The sequence below is a fragment of the Apiospora hydei genome (genome assembly GCF_038363865.1).
Source record: "Apiospora hydei strain CBS 114990 chromosome Unknown utg000005l_segment0_segment0, whole genome shotgun sequence".
NCBI lineage: Eukaryota > Fungi > Ascomycota > Sordariomycetes > Amphisphaeriales > Apiosporaceae > Apiospora > Apiospora hydei.
Window position 1 is genome coordinate 57501 of NW_027117364.1, and position 18832 is coordinate 76332.

At 59.1% G+C, this 18832-nt stretch overlaps 7 protein-coding genes across 7 annotated transcripts; 1 reads left to right on the forward strand and 6 right to left on the reverse strand.

Annotated features, from left to right (window-relative positions):
* Positions 1-67: 67 nt before the first annotated feature.
* Positions 68-863, reverse strand: PG997_005462 (uncharacterized protein; the record flags this gene model as incomplete). The annotated part of the gene is made up of 3 exons (XM_066809777.1): positions 68-229; positions 354-512; positions 765-863. 3 exons carry the CDS (start codon positions 861-863, stop codon positions 68-70), a joined length of 420 nt encoding a protein of 139 aa, XP_066668700.1.
* Positions 864-7873: 7010 nt separating this feature from the next.
* Positions 7874-9078, reverse strand: PG997_005463 (uncharacterized protein; the record flags this gene model as incomplete). The annotated part of the gene is given in 3 exon segments (XM_066809778.1): positions 7874-8501; positions 8521-8650; positions 8694-9078. 3 exon segments carry the CDS (start codon positions 9076-9078, stop codon positions 7874-7876), a joined length of 1143 nt encoding a protein of 380 aa, XP_066668701.1.
* Positions 9079-9437: 359 nt separating this feature from the next.
* PG997_005464 (uncharacterized protein) lies at positions 9438-9988 on the reverse strand (the record flags this gene model as incomplete). The annotated part of the gene is made up of 2 exons (XM_066809779.1): positions 9438-9562; positions 9667-9988. The coding sequence occupies 2 exons, from the start codon at positions 9986-9988 to the stop codon at positions 9438-9440; spliced, it is 447 nt and encodes a 148-aa protein (XP_066668702.1).
* A 116-nt stretch (positions 9989-10104) lies between these two features.
* On the reverse strand, positions 10105-10953 carry PG997_005465 (uncharacterized protein; the record flags this gene model as incomplete). The annotated part of the gene is made up of 1 exon (XM_066809780.1): positions 10105-10953. The coding sequence occupies one exon, from the start codon at positions 10951-10953 to the stop codon at positions 10105-10107; it is 849 nt and encodes a 282-aa protein (XP_066668703.1).
* Positions 10954-11561: 608 nt separating this feature from the next.
* Positions 11562-13751, reverse strand: PG997_005466 (1-phosphatidylinositol 4-5-bisphosphate phosphodiesterase 1; the record flags this gene model as incomplete). The annotated part of the gene is made up of 1 exon (XM_066809781.1): positions 11562-13751. The coding sequence occupies one exon, from the start codon at positions 13749-13751 to the stop codon at positions 11562-11564; it is 2190 nt and encodes a 729-aa protein (XP_066668704.1).
* A 1239-nt stretch (positions 13752-14990) lies between these two features.
* Positions 14991-16697, forward strand: PG997_005467 (X-Pro dipeptidyl-peptidase; the record flags this gene model as incomplete). The annotated part of the gene is made up of 1 exon (XM_066809782.1): positions 14991-16697. The coding sequence occupies one exon, from the start codon at positions 14991-14993 to the stop codon at positions 16695-16697; it is 1707 nt and encodes a 568-aa protein (XP_066668705.1).
* A 129-nt stretch (positions 16698-16826) lies between these two features.
* PG997_005468 (uncharacterized protein) lies at positions 16827-18160 on the reverse strand (the record flags this gene model as incomplete). Its single annotated transcript, XM_066809783.1, has 5 exons — positions 16827-17027; positions 17114-17249; positions 17303-17574; positions 17649-17877; positions 17916-18160. 5 exons carry the CDS (start codon positions 18158-18160, stop codon positions 16827-16829), a joined length of 1083 nt encoding a protein of 360 aa, XP_066668706.1.
* Between the last annotated feature and the right edge of the window lie 672 nt (positions 18161-18832).

Sequence of the window (18832 nt, forward strand, 5' to 3'; positions counted from 1 at the left end):
CGCCCGCGAAAATCACCCCCCTAAAAGGGAGGCAGCTCACCCGGCGATTTCGCCCTTTTTTCCGAGGCTACCCTGTACCCGCCCGCGGGCCCCCTCCCAGGCCCTCGTGGGGGTCGCGGCGGCGCGCCGGGTGGCCGCCGCAAGGTGCACTACGCCCCGCCGGCGGCCAACCGCTCTCCCACATGGGCCCTGCGGCCCAGATCGGATGCGAAACCCGGCTCGGCGGCTTCTGCGTCGCGAACGTATTTTCCGAAAAAAGATTTAGTATGGGGTAAAAAAATAATCGTGAGTTCCCCATACAAACCAGCCTCGGATCCGCACATAGATACCCTGGAGCTTACCCTGCAGCTTACCCTGCAGCGCCAAATTATCTCGCGAGCGCGGCGGCCCGCGGCGTCGGGTCGGCGGCCATCCGGTGCGCGCCCCGGCTCGTGCTGCGACGGCAACGCGGCCGTGGGCGGCGTGGCTCTGCCCGTCCCGCCGTCGCCAAATTTCCAATCGCTACCGGGTAGCTACAGGGTAGCCACAGGGTAACCACATCGGACTTGGTCGTTTTTCCCCCGCGCGGGTTGTCGTCGGCCCATATCGCGCTACAGGGTAGCTACAGGGTAACCCCTCCGCACCGAGGGGGTTTGCTGGCGCGTTTTCGGCCACCCGCCCAACCCAGAGAGCGGCCGGGCCAAACCTAGGCCGCGCTACAGGGTAACTAGGTCGGATTTCCCGCCAGGACACCTTGGCGGTTGCTCGACGGCCAGGCCACGTACGGGGACGAATCCGCGTGCGTAGGGGCCGCGTCGGCGCCGGCCGTCCGGTGGCGTCTCGTCCGCATCGCTCACCGGCCGGGCGGGCCGAGTATGGGCCATTTCGCACCCGCTACCGGGTAAGCTACAGGGTAACTGCGAGAGGAAATCCGCCGTAGACCCCTCGAAACGCCGTGTACCAACACGAGGCGGTGCTTGCCCAATCCGCTACGCCGTGCTGGTTCGAACGGGCCGAGTCTCGTCGTCCTTGGACGCCCGGATCGGGATTTGGCTTTTTGGAGTGGGAAGGTCGAAACACGCAAAATCCAGAACGGCCTGCTGCGGTCCGGCTGCAGTGTTGCCTACGTCAGGCGCCGCGTACGATTTGGCGCGAACAGCTCCGCTTCTCGCTGCGGCCCCTGGCTGGCGAGTTATTCAGGATGTAAGATCGCTACAGGGTAGCTACCCTGTGGCTACCCTGTAGCCGGTGACACTCGCGAATAACTCCTCGGGCAAGGCTGCTACAGGGCCCGGACTAGGTGCGTTCGGGCGTTCCGAGCCGCCGCTTTCTTCCTGGACAGCCGCGAATGGCGTCCGAGGCCCCGTTCGGGATTTGACCTTTTCGGCCCGGAAGGTTAAATGTGCAAAACTCGAAACGGCCGTTTCTGCCCTTCCCAGCACGTCCAGCACGTCACACGCCGCGTACGATTTGGCGCAAACACTCCCGCTAGTCGCCACGATGCCTGGTTGGCGAGCTATTCCGGGTGGCACGCCGCTACAGGGTAGGCTACAGGGTAGCTACCTCGCGCAGAAATTTCACCAAGTCCGACGAGTTACCCTGTAGCCACACACAAATCTCACCAAGTCCCCAGCGGTTACCCTGTAGCCGCATACACCCACCAAGCCCGCCGGGTTACCCTGTAGCTATCCTGTAGCCACGTACAAACCTCGCCAAGTCCCGTTCCGCCCGGCGTTACCCTGTAGCCCGAGCCCAAACGGCCAAGTCCCCAGCGGTTACCCTAGAGCGCACACAACCAAGTTCGAGTTACCCTGTAGCCGCATACACCCGCCAAGTCCAACGAGCTACCCTGTAGCCGCATACAGCCGCCAAACCAACCAAAAACCCGCCAAACTCCTCGCATCGGCCCCAGAAGGGCGCACATATGAGAAATCTAGGCGAAGAAGGGCTTACCCTCAGCAGATCGTAACAACAAGGCTACTCTACTGCTTACAGGACCCTTTCGCACAGCTAAGTCGTCTGCAAAGGATTTAATCCCACGCGTGTTCAAATTACAAGGGACAATAACAAAAGTCAGAACAAAATTTTTAAAAATAACTCTTCTATACCGGCCTCTACGAGCCTATAAATTCGGTCATTAGGCTACCTAGCTCCCCACTACGCTCCGAGCCTACTTTGGGCTCGGCGCGGCGCCGGCGAAGCCGTTGGTGGTCGGAAGTCCGCTTCTTAGCGCTTTTCGCGGCTCACCATGGCCTCCCCGAAAGCCCCAGCAGTGGCCGAACCTAGGCAAGACCGCAGACAGCATATTGGCACACGCCCACGCCCTTACAGGAGAGCTCACTATCCTGCAGCAGGCTATCAAGGACCGGCAGCGAGGCGACAACCCCGTAGGCGTGCCGTCGAACCGGCTGCTGCCCTTATGCGCCTCTGTTCAAGCGTTCCTGGCAAAGTTTTCTCGCGAGTCTGGGGTCCAAGCTTGGGAGACCCACTTAAACGAGATCGCCGCCGCTCAGAAGCACCAGGCTAAGCAGATCGCGAGCCTCACGAAGGCCGTCGAGACTGCCGCCACGACGGTTTTAAATCAGTCACAGGGTAACCCGCTACCGGGTAACCTACAGGGTATGCTGGCTAAAAACCCTAGGGCCCTCATCAACCACATCAACAGCGCTATCACCCAGGCAGCCGCTAAATCCCCTATATTCCCAGGGAGCTCGGAGGACGTCGAGATGGCAAACGCCCCCAATAGCCCCCCGAAAGGGCCGGCACCCCTAAAGCCGTACAGCGGCATCCAGGTAGACAGCGCCGTATTTCTCAAGTCCGGGGACATCCAGGTACACACGGCCTTTGTGGCCCAGGCGAAACTGCTGATTGAGCACGCCGACCAGTGGGAGAAGTACGTGGGAAATAAAGCAGCCGTGGTCGTCCCGACATACGGGGTGGTTATCCACGGCATTCCCTCGGCCTCCTTCGACCCCTCTAGGGCCCCCGAGATGGCCGCACAGCTGCAGACCTTAAACACCGGGATCCTCCCGATGGATAAAATCACTTACATGGGCTGGCTAACGAGGGAAGGGGCTGCCAAGCCTATGAGCTCCATCATCGTCGAATTCAGCCGCCCCGAGTCTGCGAACCGGCTGATCCACGCAGGATGTTTATGGTCCAACGAGACTCACAGCGTCGAACGCTACGACAGAACCTGCAGGATTAAGCAGTGTCTCCGATGTCAAAAATACGGCCACATCACCACCCAGTGCGCAGCCACTCACGATACCTGCGGCTACTGTTCGGACCCCCACGACACGAGAAAATGCCCCGTCCGCTCTTCTCGTGGCGTCCCGAAGTGCACTAACTGCCGCAACCAGCACAATAGCTGGAGTTTCCAGTGCGAATACCGGAAACGGGAGCGTCAGAGGGTCACCGAGGCCCTGAAAAACAAAACCACCTACTGGCTCACCACGGAGATGCCAGCGCCAGCACCAACACCAGCACCAACGCCAACACTAGCACCGGCACCGGCCCCAGCCACTACCGCCACCCCCACTAACACCACTGGAACGCAGGGGCCACCCCCGCCACAGGCCCCTGAAGGACAGCTATCGTCAACCACGCCGGCGCCAACACCGGCCCACACAACCACCGCTACCCTGGAACCTACCCGGGAGCCTACCCTGGAGCCTACCCTAGAGCCTACCCTGGAGCTTACCCTGGACCCGGCCGTCCTTATGCACCCAACAGATTCGACCTACGACATCAACGCTTTTCTCGACGCCCTGACTAACGATACCTACCCGAGGCCACCCCCGGCGTCCCCTAGTGTAGCCACAGAGCCGGAAATAGCGAACGAGCCCCTGGCAGGCCCCCCAGCCTCCACAGCCCCCCAGCTCTCCAGCTAAGCGCAGACAACATTAACCTTAACTTCCGGGAACAAGCAGCGAATAAAAAGAGGACCTATCGGAAGACCGTCATGGAACTCCGGGCCAGGATGCGGCAACGAGCTAGCGAAGGCCTGGACGACGAGCTCTCCACGGAAGCCCCTTCCGTGGATTTCACCAACGAAGCCCCCGGAAAAAGCGGAAAAGAGCCCTAGACCAAGCCCATAGGACGCCAACCAAGCCGGACAGCGACGCCATCGCCTACGCTACCCCCATAAGCACAGCACCGCGGCCAGCGTCTCGAAACCACTGCCGATGAAACGACGTCCCAGAGCACAACGCCCCAACTACACAGAGCCTGACTCAGAGGACATCCCCTACATTACCTCTGATATTCCACGCCGCACGCAATGAGTGGTCCATCCTCTCTACGCATCTTACAGTACAATATGCAGAAATCCAGGGAAAAGGTGATGTCGCCCTTCTTTCGGGACCCGAAAGTCCTAGACTACGACATCATCGCCGTCCAAGAGCCCTGGATCAACCCACTAGAACACAACTCCCATAACCCCCAAGCTTCTACTTTTACGCTCTGGCTACCTAACCCTGGGCCCCAAAAGCCCAGGGTAGCCTTCTACATCAATAAACGACTCGACCAATCTCGCATTTCCTTCACTAGCCACACTCGGAACATAGCGACCATAGCTATCGCCTACGACGCCGCCCCAGCACTTCACCCCACTAACCCCGCACCTAACGGGCCCCCCACCACCACCACCACTTACATCTACAACGTCTACAACAGCCCTGAAAAGGACGAGCCAGCCACTCACATCCTCCAAGAGCTAGCCACCATCTTTCGCCGCTACAGGGTAAGCTACCCTGTAGCAGAGCACCTCATCGTCGGGGACTTCAACATGGAGGGCCCCGAGTGGTCGGCCCAGGACCTCGGCGACAGGGGCTCGGCCCGCGAGGCACTGCCGTACTTCAGGGGAGTTCCTAGGGACGGAAGCCCTGGAAGTAGTGCTACCACCGGGACGATTACCCGGGCGCTGAACCAGTCCGCTTCCACCATCGACCTAGCCATCTGCGATGCAGCGACCGCCAGCAGGCTCCTGGAATGCAGACGGGTCGACGAGGTGCACCACGACTCGGACCACTGGCCTATCCACACAATACTCCAACTACAACCACCAACAGCCCCCCCCAAGCCCCCGGAAGCTCTGGAAGAATACCCCTGTGGACGTATTTCTAGCCAGGCTAAAGGAGAGGCTCCCCACGCTACAGGGTAGGCTCACCAACGAGGACGTGGTCCGCACGCTCAGAGCCATCGAACAGGCCTTAAGTGACACGATAGAAGACACCGTGCCCACAGTAGACGCCACTATACGATACCTACCAGGTTTTACAGGGGAGTGTAAAGCCAAGTGCAGGGAGACCAGGAGGTTACGGAGGATCTGGCAACGCACTCTAGCCCCGAGAGACTGGGAAGCATACCGGAAGATGCAGAACCAGAAGAGTGCAGCCGTGCGGAAAGCACTGACGGAAGCCTGGCAGGAGAAGGTGACCAAGGCCTGCGCGGAGGGACCGAAAGGCCTGTGGGACCTAGTAAAGATGACGAGGTCTAGGGGCCAAGGGGCAGCACAACAGAACGTCACCCCTACGATCAACGAGCAGACCACCTTCGAAGGGAAGGTGGCAGCCCTCAGCAGATCCTTCTTTCCAGCACCACCAGAAACACCTAACGCCCCTAGCCCGAAATTAACTTTCAGCACCCAAATTCCCTGCCCCCCACTCACTAAAGACGAAGTACAGCAGGCCATTTTCAGGCCACGACCACACAAAGCCCCTGGACCCTCAGGGATCCCTAACTACATTCTCCGGATCTCACTGGACCTGCTTATGCCCCTTTTACACCCCCTTTTCAACCACTGCCTCTTCAGGGGCATCTGCCCCTATAAGGAGTCCACTACAGTGGTCCTAAAGAAGCCTGGGAAAGACGACTACAGCATAGCTAAGGCGTTCCGGCCCATCGCTCTCCTGGAAACCATCGGCAAGGCCCTGGAATCCTGCATCGCAGAACGCATCAGCTACTACGTGGAGCAATTTCACCTGCTCCCACAGGACCACATCGGTGCTCGAAAAACTCGATCTACTGAGCACGCTATTCACGTCCTTCTGGAGCGAATTCACGAAGCCCATGGATCAGCCGACTCAGGGGAGTATTTAGTGGCCACACTGCTCATGCTGGACGCCTCAGGGGCCTTCGACAACGTCGACCACGATAAGCTCGTCGACTGCCTGGCTCGCCGTGGCCTCCCAGCACCTATTGTCCTCTGGATCAGCAACTGGCTCAAAGACCGCCGCACGAAGCTTAAGCTGCCAGAAGGCGAATCCGGCTGGATCACTCAGAACTACGGCATCCCACAGGGGTCGTCTCTGTCACCACTGCTATGGCTCTTCTACAACGCAGACCTTCTCGACGAAATCTTAGGGGAAGGCACCACTGCCATTAACACTGAGAGCGCTGGCACGGCAGCTGCTACAGGGGCTGCCCCAGGGGCAGACACCCCGCCAGTGCAGAGCACCAGCACCGGTGACAGCGCCGGCTCCCGGGTAACTCTACAGGGTACGTTACCGGGTAAGCTACAGGGTAGCCCCAGGGTAACTACCACTGCCTGGGTCGACGATACGGGTATCTTAGTAGTCGGCCGCAGTGCCGCAGAGAACTGTAGAGTGCTGGAAAAGGTGCACGGTAGAGCCGCAGTCTGGGCGACGAAATACGGCTGCGTTTTTGCCCCGCAGAAGTATGAGCTGATGCACTTCCGCACCAAAAGGGCCCAAGCTCCCACTGCGAGGGCCCAGGCTCCCGGTGCACCCAATAAGAACGCAGCACCTACAGCACCACCTACAGGGGCTGGCGCACCCCATCAGGCCGCTAGAAGCCCCAACGGCACCCCGCTGGCAGAATGCATCCAGCTCCCCCGGATTCAAGCCCATCGAGCCGGCCGCCAAGCTACGTCACCTAGGAGTCTGGTTTGATCCAGGCCTCCTCTGGCATCACCACATCCAAGAAGTCACCACCAAGGTTCGAAAGTCGATCCAGGCTCTTAAGGCCATCTCCGGCGCCCACTGGGGGGCGGCACCCTACAGCTACGGCAGTTATACCAGGCTATAGTGGTGCCGCAGATCACGTACTGCAGCACGGTGTGGTACCAGCCCCACGTCAGGGCTATGAGGGAAGGCCTGACGAAACAGCACCTTACGGCGCTGCGAAGGCTGCAGCAAGAGGCTCTGCAGGTGGTCACGGGTGGCCTAAAAACCACCGCACTGCTGGCGATGGCCGCCGAGATGCACGTTTTGCCGATCGAACAACAGCTCCTTCAAGCCAACCACATGGCCTACCTTCGGCTCCGAACGAACCCCTCACGGCCGGCTACGGCACCTCCACAACCGACACGGCCCGCAAGGCCCACTGGAGATCTCCCCTAACGAAGCTTATCGAGCACCACCAACAGTACCACAAGAGCCAGCCTCCCCTCGAAACGATCCATCCTTTCGTCGTCCCGAGCGCTTGCCACAGCGTGTCCATAGTCTAGGTAGCGACGTAGTTGATAGATAGTAGGTTTGATGGGGGACGCGGCGGCGCGCGCAGGGCCTGTGCGGCAATTTCAGGGCGGTGGGAGCCGGCAGAAGGGTGCTGGAGCCTGGGGGACGGATACCGCGGCGGGTGCCGAGACAGGCCCACTGGAGCACCGTACCAGTGTACTACAGTAGCTAGCATAGCCCCAACGTCCGCATGAGGCCCAGGCCTCGGATCTGACGATAAATTGACTCTCATCATCATCATCATCATCATCATCATGTGCGTCACGGCCGAGCGGACGGCCTTGATCAGGACGGCCTCCATCTTATCATCGGAGAAGTCGTCCATGTCGATATTGAGGGGCGCGTTGCGGCCACTGCCGATGGACTCGAGTATCCGCGTGATGACCGCTTCGCGAGTGTCCGCGGGAAATCCTTCAAGATTCCGGGTCCTGCCGTTTGCTGTTAGTCGAGGCGCGCACATAGCGAACATCGGGCGCATATACATACATGCTGATGACCGCATCAAGATTGTCCGCCGTGACGCACTGCAGCTCCGCCTCCCGCTCCAAGTCCCCTCCGCCCCCGCCGATTCCCACCTCGGCGACTTCCCGGCCGTCCGGGAGGCGGGAGACGATGGGCTTGATCCACACGATGGGCTGGTTCTGCACCACAGCGCAAGCCGTGCCTTTCTCGCAGCTGTGGATGCGGACGTGTTCGTCCAGCGTCAAGCATCCGTCGTGCTGGTTGTTGGCGCAGCTGAATCCCACCAGGTAGGGCGCCTCCTTGGCCAGGTGAATCTGTCTGGCGAACAAGTCCGCAGACGTCCTCTCAACGAGGGACCTGCAGATACCCATCTTGTAGGCATCCACGTGGATCTGGATTTCGCACTTCCTCTTAGCAACAGCATCCGAAAGCGATGCCAACAAGCAACGGTGGCCCTGCCTCGGGGGCGCAACCAACCCACTCACCTTGGAGTCAAGTGCCTTCGCGAGGGCAATCCAGACATCCTCGTAGCCGTAGGTCCAAGCCTGCACAAAGAAGACGGTAGATGCGGTCCAGCGTCTTGATGTTGTTTGCGTACTCCACCAGGGATGGGTTCTGGGCGATGCTGTTGACCCACCACGGCTCACTTCGGATGTCGCCCGTATAGAGGACCGCCTTGCCGCCGCCCTCAATCACTAACCAGAACACGCCCCGGTCAGTCTTACTGCCTGAGGTACTAGCAGTCGAAAGATTCCCGATCGGTCCACATACGAAACATAACAGCGCCGACGCAGTGATTGGCATCGAACAGCGTGACTTGCACGTATTGTCCGGGCCATAGCTCTAGCTTCGTCGGCGTCTCGAGCGGGATGGGCTTCAAGATGTGTTTGAGATGCCTGTACGTCTGCTTCCGGGCCTCGAGCGTGCCGTTAGCATAATTGATGCGGCATGGGTACCGCTCGAGGCGCAGCAGCATCTCGCGGGTGGCGGGGGAGCAGTAGACAAAGGGCCCTCGCAGCGTCTCCAACCCCGCGAGGTGGTCACTGTGGACATGGCTCAGCAGGCAGAGGCGCGGGGGAGGGCGCGGTGCGCGGAAGCGGAAGTAGTCGATAAGAATGTCCGGGAATTCGTGGACCACGCCGTCGAAAGTCGACATTGTTCGCTTCTCGTGAGGATGGGTCCGGCATCCAAGGTAGAGGAATCGATCTGGAGTACATGTACATTTTATTTAAGGCCTGGAGCCCAAAGCAGTGCTTACATTAATTAATGTGTCACCAATAGTAGCATGCCGCAGCTGCTGATGGCGCTACTGCTCCTACTGCTACGACTACTATCTACCTAGGTAACCTAGGTAGGTATATTGAGTGTACCGCTCAACCAGACTCCCAGGCAGCCTCCAAGGACCTGCTGCATTGTAGATATGTATGTACTCATTGCTATTTGGTAGAGAAGGTGGAAATAAACCCAAACTCCATGCCCAAGAACACGTGGCATCATTTCCTATAATGGCAGTATTCATTCTCCCACAATACCGAGCTTGGAGCTGCTTCTCTTTTGCAGCCTCGCCCTCGGCCTCGTCTTTTCCTTGTCGGCGACGGACTCTGGCTGCTGCTGCTGCGCAACATCATCACCACCTCGGCCTGACGTTGGCCGGTTCGCGGCGATATTGATGAAATTCCCCAGCCGGCTTGCCGAGCTCGGCCCAAAAGCCCCCGTTGTTCTTTCCCGCTAGCATCAGCAGGACCAGTCGCCGGCACGGCCTGCTGCTCTTGGGATCGGGGTCCTGCTGCTGCTGCTGCCGCCGCGCCGCCGCCGCCGCCACCTCCCGTCGGCGTATAGTTTGTTGCACCGGGTTGGCCGTGATCCTGCTGTACGTGTTGGACATCGTCGGGGTGGTAGAAGCGCCGGTGGGCCACCTCGTAGCGCCCGGCTTCGATTGCGGCCTGGTTCTTCTTTTCCATGGCCCCGGCGTTCGTGTTGCCAAATGGCAAATGTCGGTCGACCGTCGAATTGAATGTCCCCCGCAAGGCTTCGCCAGCGCCCTGCGATTTGAAGGGTTCAGACATTAGTTCTTATTGCCAGTAAATATGCACATGTCAAAGGCCATTAGCAGGTCATGGTGCTTACATGTAGGCCTGCGGCTGCCGTCTTCAAATTCTGCAACGTCGACATGGGGCGATCGTCACGGTATCCTGTTGGTCTTGGCTGCTGCTCCGGCGGACTCCGAGCCGATCGAGTCGAACTCTGGCGGGCGCTGGTTGCGCCCGGGGTAGGAGTAGTTCTGGCTGCTTGGCCTCGTCGGACTTGGCGCGGCATGGAACTGTGCATCGTTGGCGTGCGGTGGCGAGGTCGAGAGGTCTTCCTGGCCGCCGGCTGTGGCATCGAGAGAGCGCCGGTTCGCATTGCGCTTGGGTATGGTCGGAGTGCGCTCCATCAAGTTAGGCTGCGCCGTCGCCATGGGCTCACGCTGCGGTATGACGCGGCGTCCTGGTGTCTCGATGCTTGGGCGTCGTTGGCGCTGCTCGATGGGGCTGGGCTCCGACTGTTGTGTTGCCGGAGACTGGGACTCGGCTGCGGCATGGTCCTTGACCGTAGACAACTCAGCAGCTGCAGCTGGAGTCGCATTGGGCTTCTCGACGGTGGTGGTGATGCCGTTGGGCCCAGTAACAGTTGTGGTCGTGGTCGTAGTCGTGGTGGTTGTCGTCACCGTTTGTCCGCTGTTTGGATTGACATGGGTCTCGCGCTTGATGGTGGGACTCGCGTGGGAGGACGTAGGCCCTTCTGTCGCATTGCCGTCGACCAGGCTCGGTGGCGGCGGGCCTGAAGCTGGGGGTAGGATGTTGGTGCTCTTGGAGGCATGGTTGGAATCTCCTCCTTCGGTCGTTGTTAGCGAGCTGCTGGGCTCGCTGCCGCCGTATGCTGAGTCTCCCGCTCCCAGCGTCTGGGTCTGGTCGTGCTGCGCCCCGCTCTTCCGTTTGTCTCTCGACGAGAAGACCTTCCACTTTGACTTCTTTTCGGTGGGCGGCTCCATTGGACGGGCGATACCTGCGTTGCTATAATCGTAAATTTAAATAGTATTCCTAGATGGGCGGTCAATTGGGCGCGTTGAAATCCTTGGGTAATCGGTTATGGCGAAAATGGTCGTTGGCAGACAGACTCTCGGCGATTATCCGCCTGAACAGACTGAATAACCCCCATGTCTTCCATATGGTACTATGTATGTCAACGTGCATTTCTCCCTTGTCTCGACGAAGCCGCGCTTGCTGCGCGATGAGGTCACAGATCATCCGCGCACTAGGTAACCACAATAACCGGGTTCGTGTGCCGTTGCCTGCCGACCGCTCTGCTGGGATGGCGATCCTACAGCCAATCTTGGCTACAAGATGCACGTTCTATTGATTGGTCGACACACAGTTCCACGGCTCTAGCGGCTAGCGTACACCTCATTGAGACCTTCACGTGACAGTAGAAGAAATGCCGTTAATTACGCAGTTCTTGCATCAGAACACCCCTTGATTACTTGGTATCCGGAATAGATAGACACTCGCCTTATGCGTCATGTACATGGAAATAGATTGTATCAAGTTGTAAGTAATTATTAACAGATGCCCGCCAGCTGTGCGTTAATAGATTCCACCATCATGAGAGCTTCATCTCGATCTTGACCAAGATGGCTCCTTTGCTTGCCATGCCGTTCTTGTCCATCAGCTTGATGAACCGGTAGCCGCGCTTCAGCCTGTCCAGCCGGATGCAAGCCCAGGCCGCCAAATCATCGTGTCCAATCTCGTCGTCCTTCACCACGAACCGCACAAACGCCAGCTCCGGATTGACGCCCATCACCTGCTTGAACTCGAGCACGTCCGCCTTGAAGTCCGGGTGGATTCCCTTCTTGGTCTTGGTCTTGGCCTTGTATTCGCCCTCTTTGGCCTTGCCCGAGTGCTCGCGCTGCTTCAACAGCTCGGAATAATGGGGCTCCGTATGAAGTTCCACCTTGAGGTACGGGTTGAATCCGGACGGGTTATCCCCCTCTTTCGGCAGCGGCAGGTCCTGGGCGGCGAGGACCGTGATCTTCAGATCGAGCGCCTGGTGCAGGATTCGGGCGTCTCCAGTGCCCAGCGGCGCCGTGATGATCTCACCCGCAGTCGTCACCGCAGGTGCATCCGCGTTGTCCGCCGCCGCCACCACCGGCTTCTGTCCCCGGTACCCTTCCGGCTTGAGGACGTATCCGCCGGTGCCAGCAAACATGCCCTCGTTCAGCATCATGCCCTCGTCCCACTTCTGCCAATTCAGCGCGACGATCTGGATGCCCTTGCGCCAGAATACGGGCGGGTCGATGTTGGACGAGCCGATGCGCATCCCCGAGGGGTACGTCCGCATCATAAAGCGCTCGTTGTGCCTGAACAGGTCCGGCGCCTGCTTCTCGTGCACCTCCAGCACGCCGCGCTCGGAAAGCGAGAACATGTGGGTCGGCATCTGCGCCTCCGGCTGAGCCAGAGACTTGAACGTGACGCCCCGCGTGTAGACTCCGAGCTGGCTGAGGGCCTGGATGATCTTGGAGGGCTTTTTGGGCTTCTCATCAGCTCTGGCCGGCGGTAGGCCGTCTTTGTCGGATGCTGTCGTCGATGTCGTCGAACTCGATGCCAACCTATCCGTAGATATAGACCCGGTCGAGGGTGGTGCGTACTTGACTTTGACGAGTATCTTCCGCTTCAGATCCCCCGGCGCGGGGAGAACCTTACAGTCGGCGTCGGGCGGCGGTAGCAGGAACTCGGCCCAGGTCTCGTTCATGATTTTCACCATGGCTTCTTGCTGTACATCGGAACAGTGCACCTCGAGACTTACTATGAGCGGCAGGTCGGTAACCGTGAAGGCGTCATCCCGGATGGCTTCGCAGACGTCGCGGAACGAGACTTCTTTGGTAAGTGTGTAGCCATGAAGCACGCGAGGCTCAACAGCGATGGCCTGAGGGCTGGCTGTTCTCTGCAGCGCCGGCAGCACATTCGCCTCCGGCACAGGCAACGTATTTTCCGCTGGTATGGCATTCTTGGCGGCAGTCCCGTCGCTCGTTCCGGACGCGACCGAGCCTTGGCTTGCGTCGTGGCTGGCAATGTTGGTGGCGTCTCTGGCTGCACCCGTGGGCTCGTCTTTGGTTGCATCCTTGGCTGCACCTTTGTCGCTCTCGTGACTGGTATACTTCTCGAGTCGCTTTCCCAACGAGGTATTCTCCAGCCGGCTGGTGATGGACGAGGGGATGTGCTTAGCCAGGCGCTCCTTGCGGCTGCCCTTCCTAATGGCCTTTTTCTCGGCATACTCCTCCTCGTCGCTGTCGCTCGCCGACGACTCCGAGTCCGAGCTGTCGCCGTCCCAGACATCAATCTCGATGCACCGGCAACCACGCAGCAGCACGTTCTTGTACGCGTCCGTGCTCGAGTCGCTGGACAGCTGGTTCCCGGTGAGGTAAGTGTTGTGGCTGGAGCTGATGAAGTAGCTGTTGAGAGGCCAGGTGAAATCCTCATTGTGGACGGGCGCGAGCGCATCGGCGGCCGACGAGCTCATGTAGTGCAAAAAGGTACCGAAGTCCAGGCTGTCCTGGGCGGCGAGGTCGTCCGAGGGGTCGCTGACCTTGTCGGCCTGCACGTGATGTAAAAAGGCGATTACCTGGTCCTTGTTCCATTTCCGATCGAACCCGGCGTGGCGGTTGAAGAGCTGCTCAAGATGCGGCAGGACGGAGGGGTTCAGCTTCTGGATGTGTCGTGGGTCTCCGCTGGGCTGACCGCCGCCCGCCTGGTGCACGGAATCCTGCATCTGCACTGCACCCGGGTCACCCATTTGTTCAGTAGGATGGATTCTCGAGCCAAGGGAGGAAATGATATGCTTCTGCGATGATGACGAACGCTGATCAGATGATTTGGTATCTCTGTATGTGTAAGAGTCGGGGTTTGTAAGTACGTTGAAGTACTCGGTTCACGTGGTGGAAATCGAGATAATCACAGATAGGAGTCGACTGGCTGGCCCAGTCAAGATCTCCCGTGGGAATCGGGCAGGGCCCCCAGGTCCAGAGTCATTACGAGTAACAAGTTCTTGATGGACGCTGGCCAAAGCGGGGGGCCGTCGAGCTTGCACGTAAGTAGGTAGGTAACCTAGGTCCTGCAGTAAAAGGCTTGGTGCTGCCCGCGACCTAGGAACTCAAGCCACCCAGGCGCGACCACATCATCCTGTCAACCCATCAGCTATCTTGATTTCTTGCTTGCCGTGCGTTTCATGTGAATGGATCTGCCGGCGTGTTCCGCGAGATGCCCAGACGCTTGTACGCAGCCCCCCTGGAAAAAGCCCAGTTTCACGGCCGGGTACGTCATAATCTAAAGGAAGGCCTTATCGCTTATCGGGACCTGGCCGTCATTTGATGGCTTGTGCTGGAGCCACAGGCCCACAGAGTACCTGCACAATGCCTCGAAGACTTTGCCGGTTATCCAGCGCCTCATCAGTGAGTGACCCGGCTAAGAGTCCAAGACAGTTGAATTGTGGCGGCCTTCGCCTTTTGCAAAGTGACAGAACAGTTCAGCCACGCATACCCGCCCGCTTGCCCCCCACGTTTCAAGATCGCATGTCAAACGACGCGTAGCTTTCCGGGCTTCTGCCCCCGTCATTATATTTCCACTTTTCTTTCTAGTTGCTATGGTAGCTGTGTACATAGCCAATAATGGATTGGCATTTAGTTGCATGTTCAAGTCCGGGACACCGAAGTTGTCTATCCCATTCAAGATTGCTGCGTAACCTGGGAATCTAGCATAGCGGATTGGCCCCAGTAGGAACAGCTCCAAAGTTGCATTGTCGAACCCCGCGTCCTGGGGTAGACCGTAGAGCTTGGGATCGGCACCCCCGAGCCGCAATTGACATTGACGGGGTATCGTATGCGCGCGCTGTTTTCTCGCCATCATACAAGTGTCGCACTTCTCTGCCGAGGCATAATCAACTGAGAGAGGCCAACTCAAAGCTTGTGAGCCCCAATTGTATCATCGGCCGCCTCTGACCTTGGTTGCCGGCAAAACCAGAAGTCCAACCCCCGACATGGCCGACGAGGGCTGGGTGGCGGTTGGAGCTGGCGCGTCCACGGCGCTGGAGACTTTCGAGGAACCTATCGCCGAACGCATAACGCGTGTAGGACAGGATCGATCGGATCTTCTAGCCTTCTACAAGTTCCCAACCTCAGATGCCCGGTACGAGCGGCTGACCAGGTTCTACAATGACGAACTCAGCGCCTTGAGCCAGCGGCCCTTTGAGTCCTACGATCAAGAGGCCAAGGTGGATTACCTGCTCCTGAAAAACTACCTCAAGCGGTCATTGCGGACCCTGGAACTGGACAACGCGCGCGACGCCGAGTTTGCCCCTTTCGTCCAGCCCTTTGCGACACCCATCCGAGACTGGGTGCAGACGCGCATGGAGGTGAGGGTTATCGACCCGCAAGAAGTCGCCAGCAGCTTCGACGCCACCGCAAGGGAGGTCCGTCGCTGCCGCCAGCTGGTGCGCGGGGCAAAGCCCAGCCGGTACTCCAAAGCAGCCGGCCACCGCGCCGCCAGGACGATTGAACAGATTCGCAATCACCTTCGGGAGATGTTCGAGTTCTACACGGGCTACGATCCCTCGTTTGACTGGTGGGTGCGCGAGCCCTACGACCGGCTCGACGCCGCGCTCGCCGCGCTGCCGGCCTACGTCCGGGAGAAGCTCGCGGGCATCGGGCCAGACGACGAGGAAGACGCCATCGTGGGCGAGCCGATCGGCCGCGGCGGCCTGCTGGCCGAGCTCGAGGCTGAGATGATCCCCTACTCGCCCGAGGAGCTGGTCCGTGTCGCCGAGAAGGAGTATGCGTGGTGCGAGGCCGAGATGGCAAAGGCGAGCCGGGAGATGGGCTTCGGTGACAAGTGGCGCGCCGCGCTCGAGCATGTCAAGGGACTGTTCGAGCCGCCCGGCGCTCAGCCTTTGCTTATCAAGTCCCTCGTCGACCAAGGCACCGAGTACGTGGAGAAGCACCGGCTCGTCTCGGTGCCGCACGTGGCCAAGGAGGCAATCCGGATGTACATGATCCCGCCCGCGGCTCAAAAGGTGTCGCCCTTCTTCCTCGGGGGCACGTACCTGCAGGTGTCGTACCCGACTTCGAGCATGAGCCACGCCGACAAGCTCATGTCGATGCGCGGCAACAACCGCCACTTCGCCAAGGCCACGGCGTTCCATGAGATGATCCCGGGCCACCATCTGCAGCTCTTCGTGGCCGACCGGGCCCAGCCGTACCGGCGCCTGTTCTCGACGCCCTTCTACATCGAAGGCTGGGCGCTGTACTGGGAAATGGTCTTCTGGGCCCGCAGGGACTTCTTCACATGCCCCGAGGACCGCGTCGGGTCGCTCTTCTGGCGTATGCACCGGTGCGCCCGCATCGTCTTCTCGCTCAAGTTTCATCTGGGCCAGATGACCCCCGCCGAGTGCATCGAGCTGCTGGTCGACTGGGTTGGCCACGAGCGGGCCACGGCCGAGGGCGAAGTGCGGAGGAGCTTTAATGGGGATTACAGTCCGCTCTACCAGGCTGGATACCTGCTGGGCGCCTTGCAGCTCTGGAAACTGCGGGAGGAGGTTGTGGACCAGGGACTGTGCCCCGAGAAGGTATTTCATGACCGCATGTTGAATGCCAACATGATGCCTATCGAGCTGCTACGGGCCCTACTTCTGAAGCAGGATCTCCACCCGGATTTCAAGAGCAAATGGAGATTCTATCAAGGAATCTGACGTAGGACCCGGTGCTGCACATGGTGCTTCCCGTACACAGCCAAGCTGCATTTCTGGTAGATTGCTATCTATAGCCGACGCATGTACATGAGCATGACGATGTCCCATTGCCATCCTTGCATTCACTCCTCACTCGTCGAACGTGACTCTGATCACCTCGATGTTGTTGTTGTTAGTATAAGAAATCACCATACTCCGGCCACTGGGGTCGAGATACGGATGGGCCACGCCGGCATACGTCATGCCGTCTTGGCCGATCGGAGTGGCGTTGAACACCTTGACGTCGTCGGACCACGGCCCCTCGGGCTGGGGGTGCGGTGCGTAGGAGAACTTCGTTGGTCATCGGGCCTGCTTAGATGTGATAAGTAGGAGGGACCCGTACACGCAAGTTGTCGGCCTGACTTACCAAGTCGGACGAAGACGTAGCAGCCGAGATGTTGATTCCACACAACCTGTCCTTGCCCGCTCATCCACATCACCGCCGTCTCCGCCGTGAAGGTGGCCGGGGGCTCGCTCTTCCATCCCATCTGGCGGCCCCACCAGTATTCGTACCTGTTGGGGCATCAGCCAACTTCCTTGAGCGACTGTTTCAATCATGTACATACCTGGTTATGTCGAAGGCATCGGCGGCCTTGACCCGGCATTGATAGACGTAAGCGCCCTGCACCCAGTCCGTAATGTTCATCGGAGCACCGCCCCAGGCGTACACATAGTCGGAGCGAGGGTCTCGAAACGCTGCAATGTCACCATATCGGGCTGTAGTATTGGCATCCCACCAATACCCTCGATCACCGAACCGATGCGTCACGGTGGGCGCGCCGTCCACCAACTGGACCTTGGCGATGCCGGCGCCCCTGTAGCCGGTTTTATTCCCGTTCTGCCGCGACCATACGTCAGTGGTTTGCTCGCAGCATGCCTAAGACGAGCACCCTATTGGGCTGGATTCCCTACAATCAGATAGAATAAGGCGCCCGTATTCGTCTCCCCGTCCACCTCGACCAAACTCGTCCCTCCGAATCCAAAGTCGGCGGCCTCGCCCCACTCCTCGTTATAAGGGACGAACTGCTGCTGTCTTCCCTCGGAATCGAGGTGCAGGTCATGCACGACGAGCGGGTTGTCCGTGCACAGCGAGATGGCATCCCGCACCATCCCGTGGAAGCCAGGGGGTCTTGGGCCGGGTCTTTGACGCCCGGTGCGCACCAGAGCACGTCGCCGTACACGGCGTACCACTGGCCGCCGAGCTGCCCCGTGAAGCCCAGGTCGCGGTGGCTGGCGCTGTTGTTGGCGAGCTGGAGCCCGAGGAACTCGGTGGTGAACGTGTGGTCGTGGGAGATGATGTTATTCCCAACCGGCCGCGTGTTGTCTATCGTCTCCTGGGGCGAGCTTGTCAGGTTCCGTAAACCAATGCATGATGTAGCAGCCACTTGGGACAAAACGAGGAGAGCAGTGGCTGCTGCTCGCATGGCGAGGGATGAAGAGGTTCTAACGGGCCAGCTTGGCATGATGCCAGACAGCAATGTGCAACAGAGGTAATGGCGAAGCTTGATAAAACACAAGTAGATTCAAAAAGAGAGGACACCAGTATCGTGAGAGAGGTAGCGGGTAGAAATAAAAACCCAATCTCCGTCTGCTTGCTAGGGCCCTCGAAGGAGTGTCCCTCGAGGGCAGTCTAATAATACAAGGATTTGAACCAACACCCCAGACGATACAAACAAGGTTGGTGTGACTACTGCACATTATACCCCAGTGAAGGGCCAATACGGGGTGGGATGGAATTTGACCGCGTGGCTTGCATGCAGTCGAAAGAGGTCCCTCGATTCTTATTCCTGTCGCAGTCAGAAGACATGGGAAGTCTTACCGTGGCATCATCATCATCGTGGACAACAGCGCTGCTGCTTTCTTTGCCTCCCATTGCAAAATTTTGTCGGCCAGTCGTATTGTTGCCAGAGGGGAGAGAAACACGGGATGTCCTACGACAATTGAGAGTGACGATACTGCTTCATAGAGAAGCCTAGGACGGTGGCTTGGATTGGAAACAAGCCGTCTTCTTACTCCAAGTTGCCTAGCGCCACAGAGCACGCCATGAAGCGTGGCATGGTGTTGGCCACATCGTCCCTTAGTCATGCACGCATCTC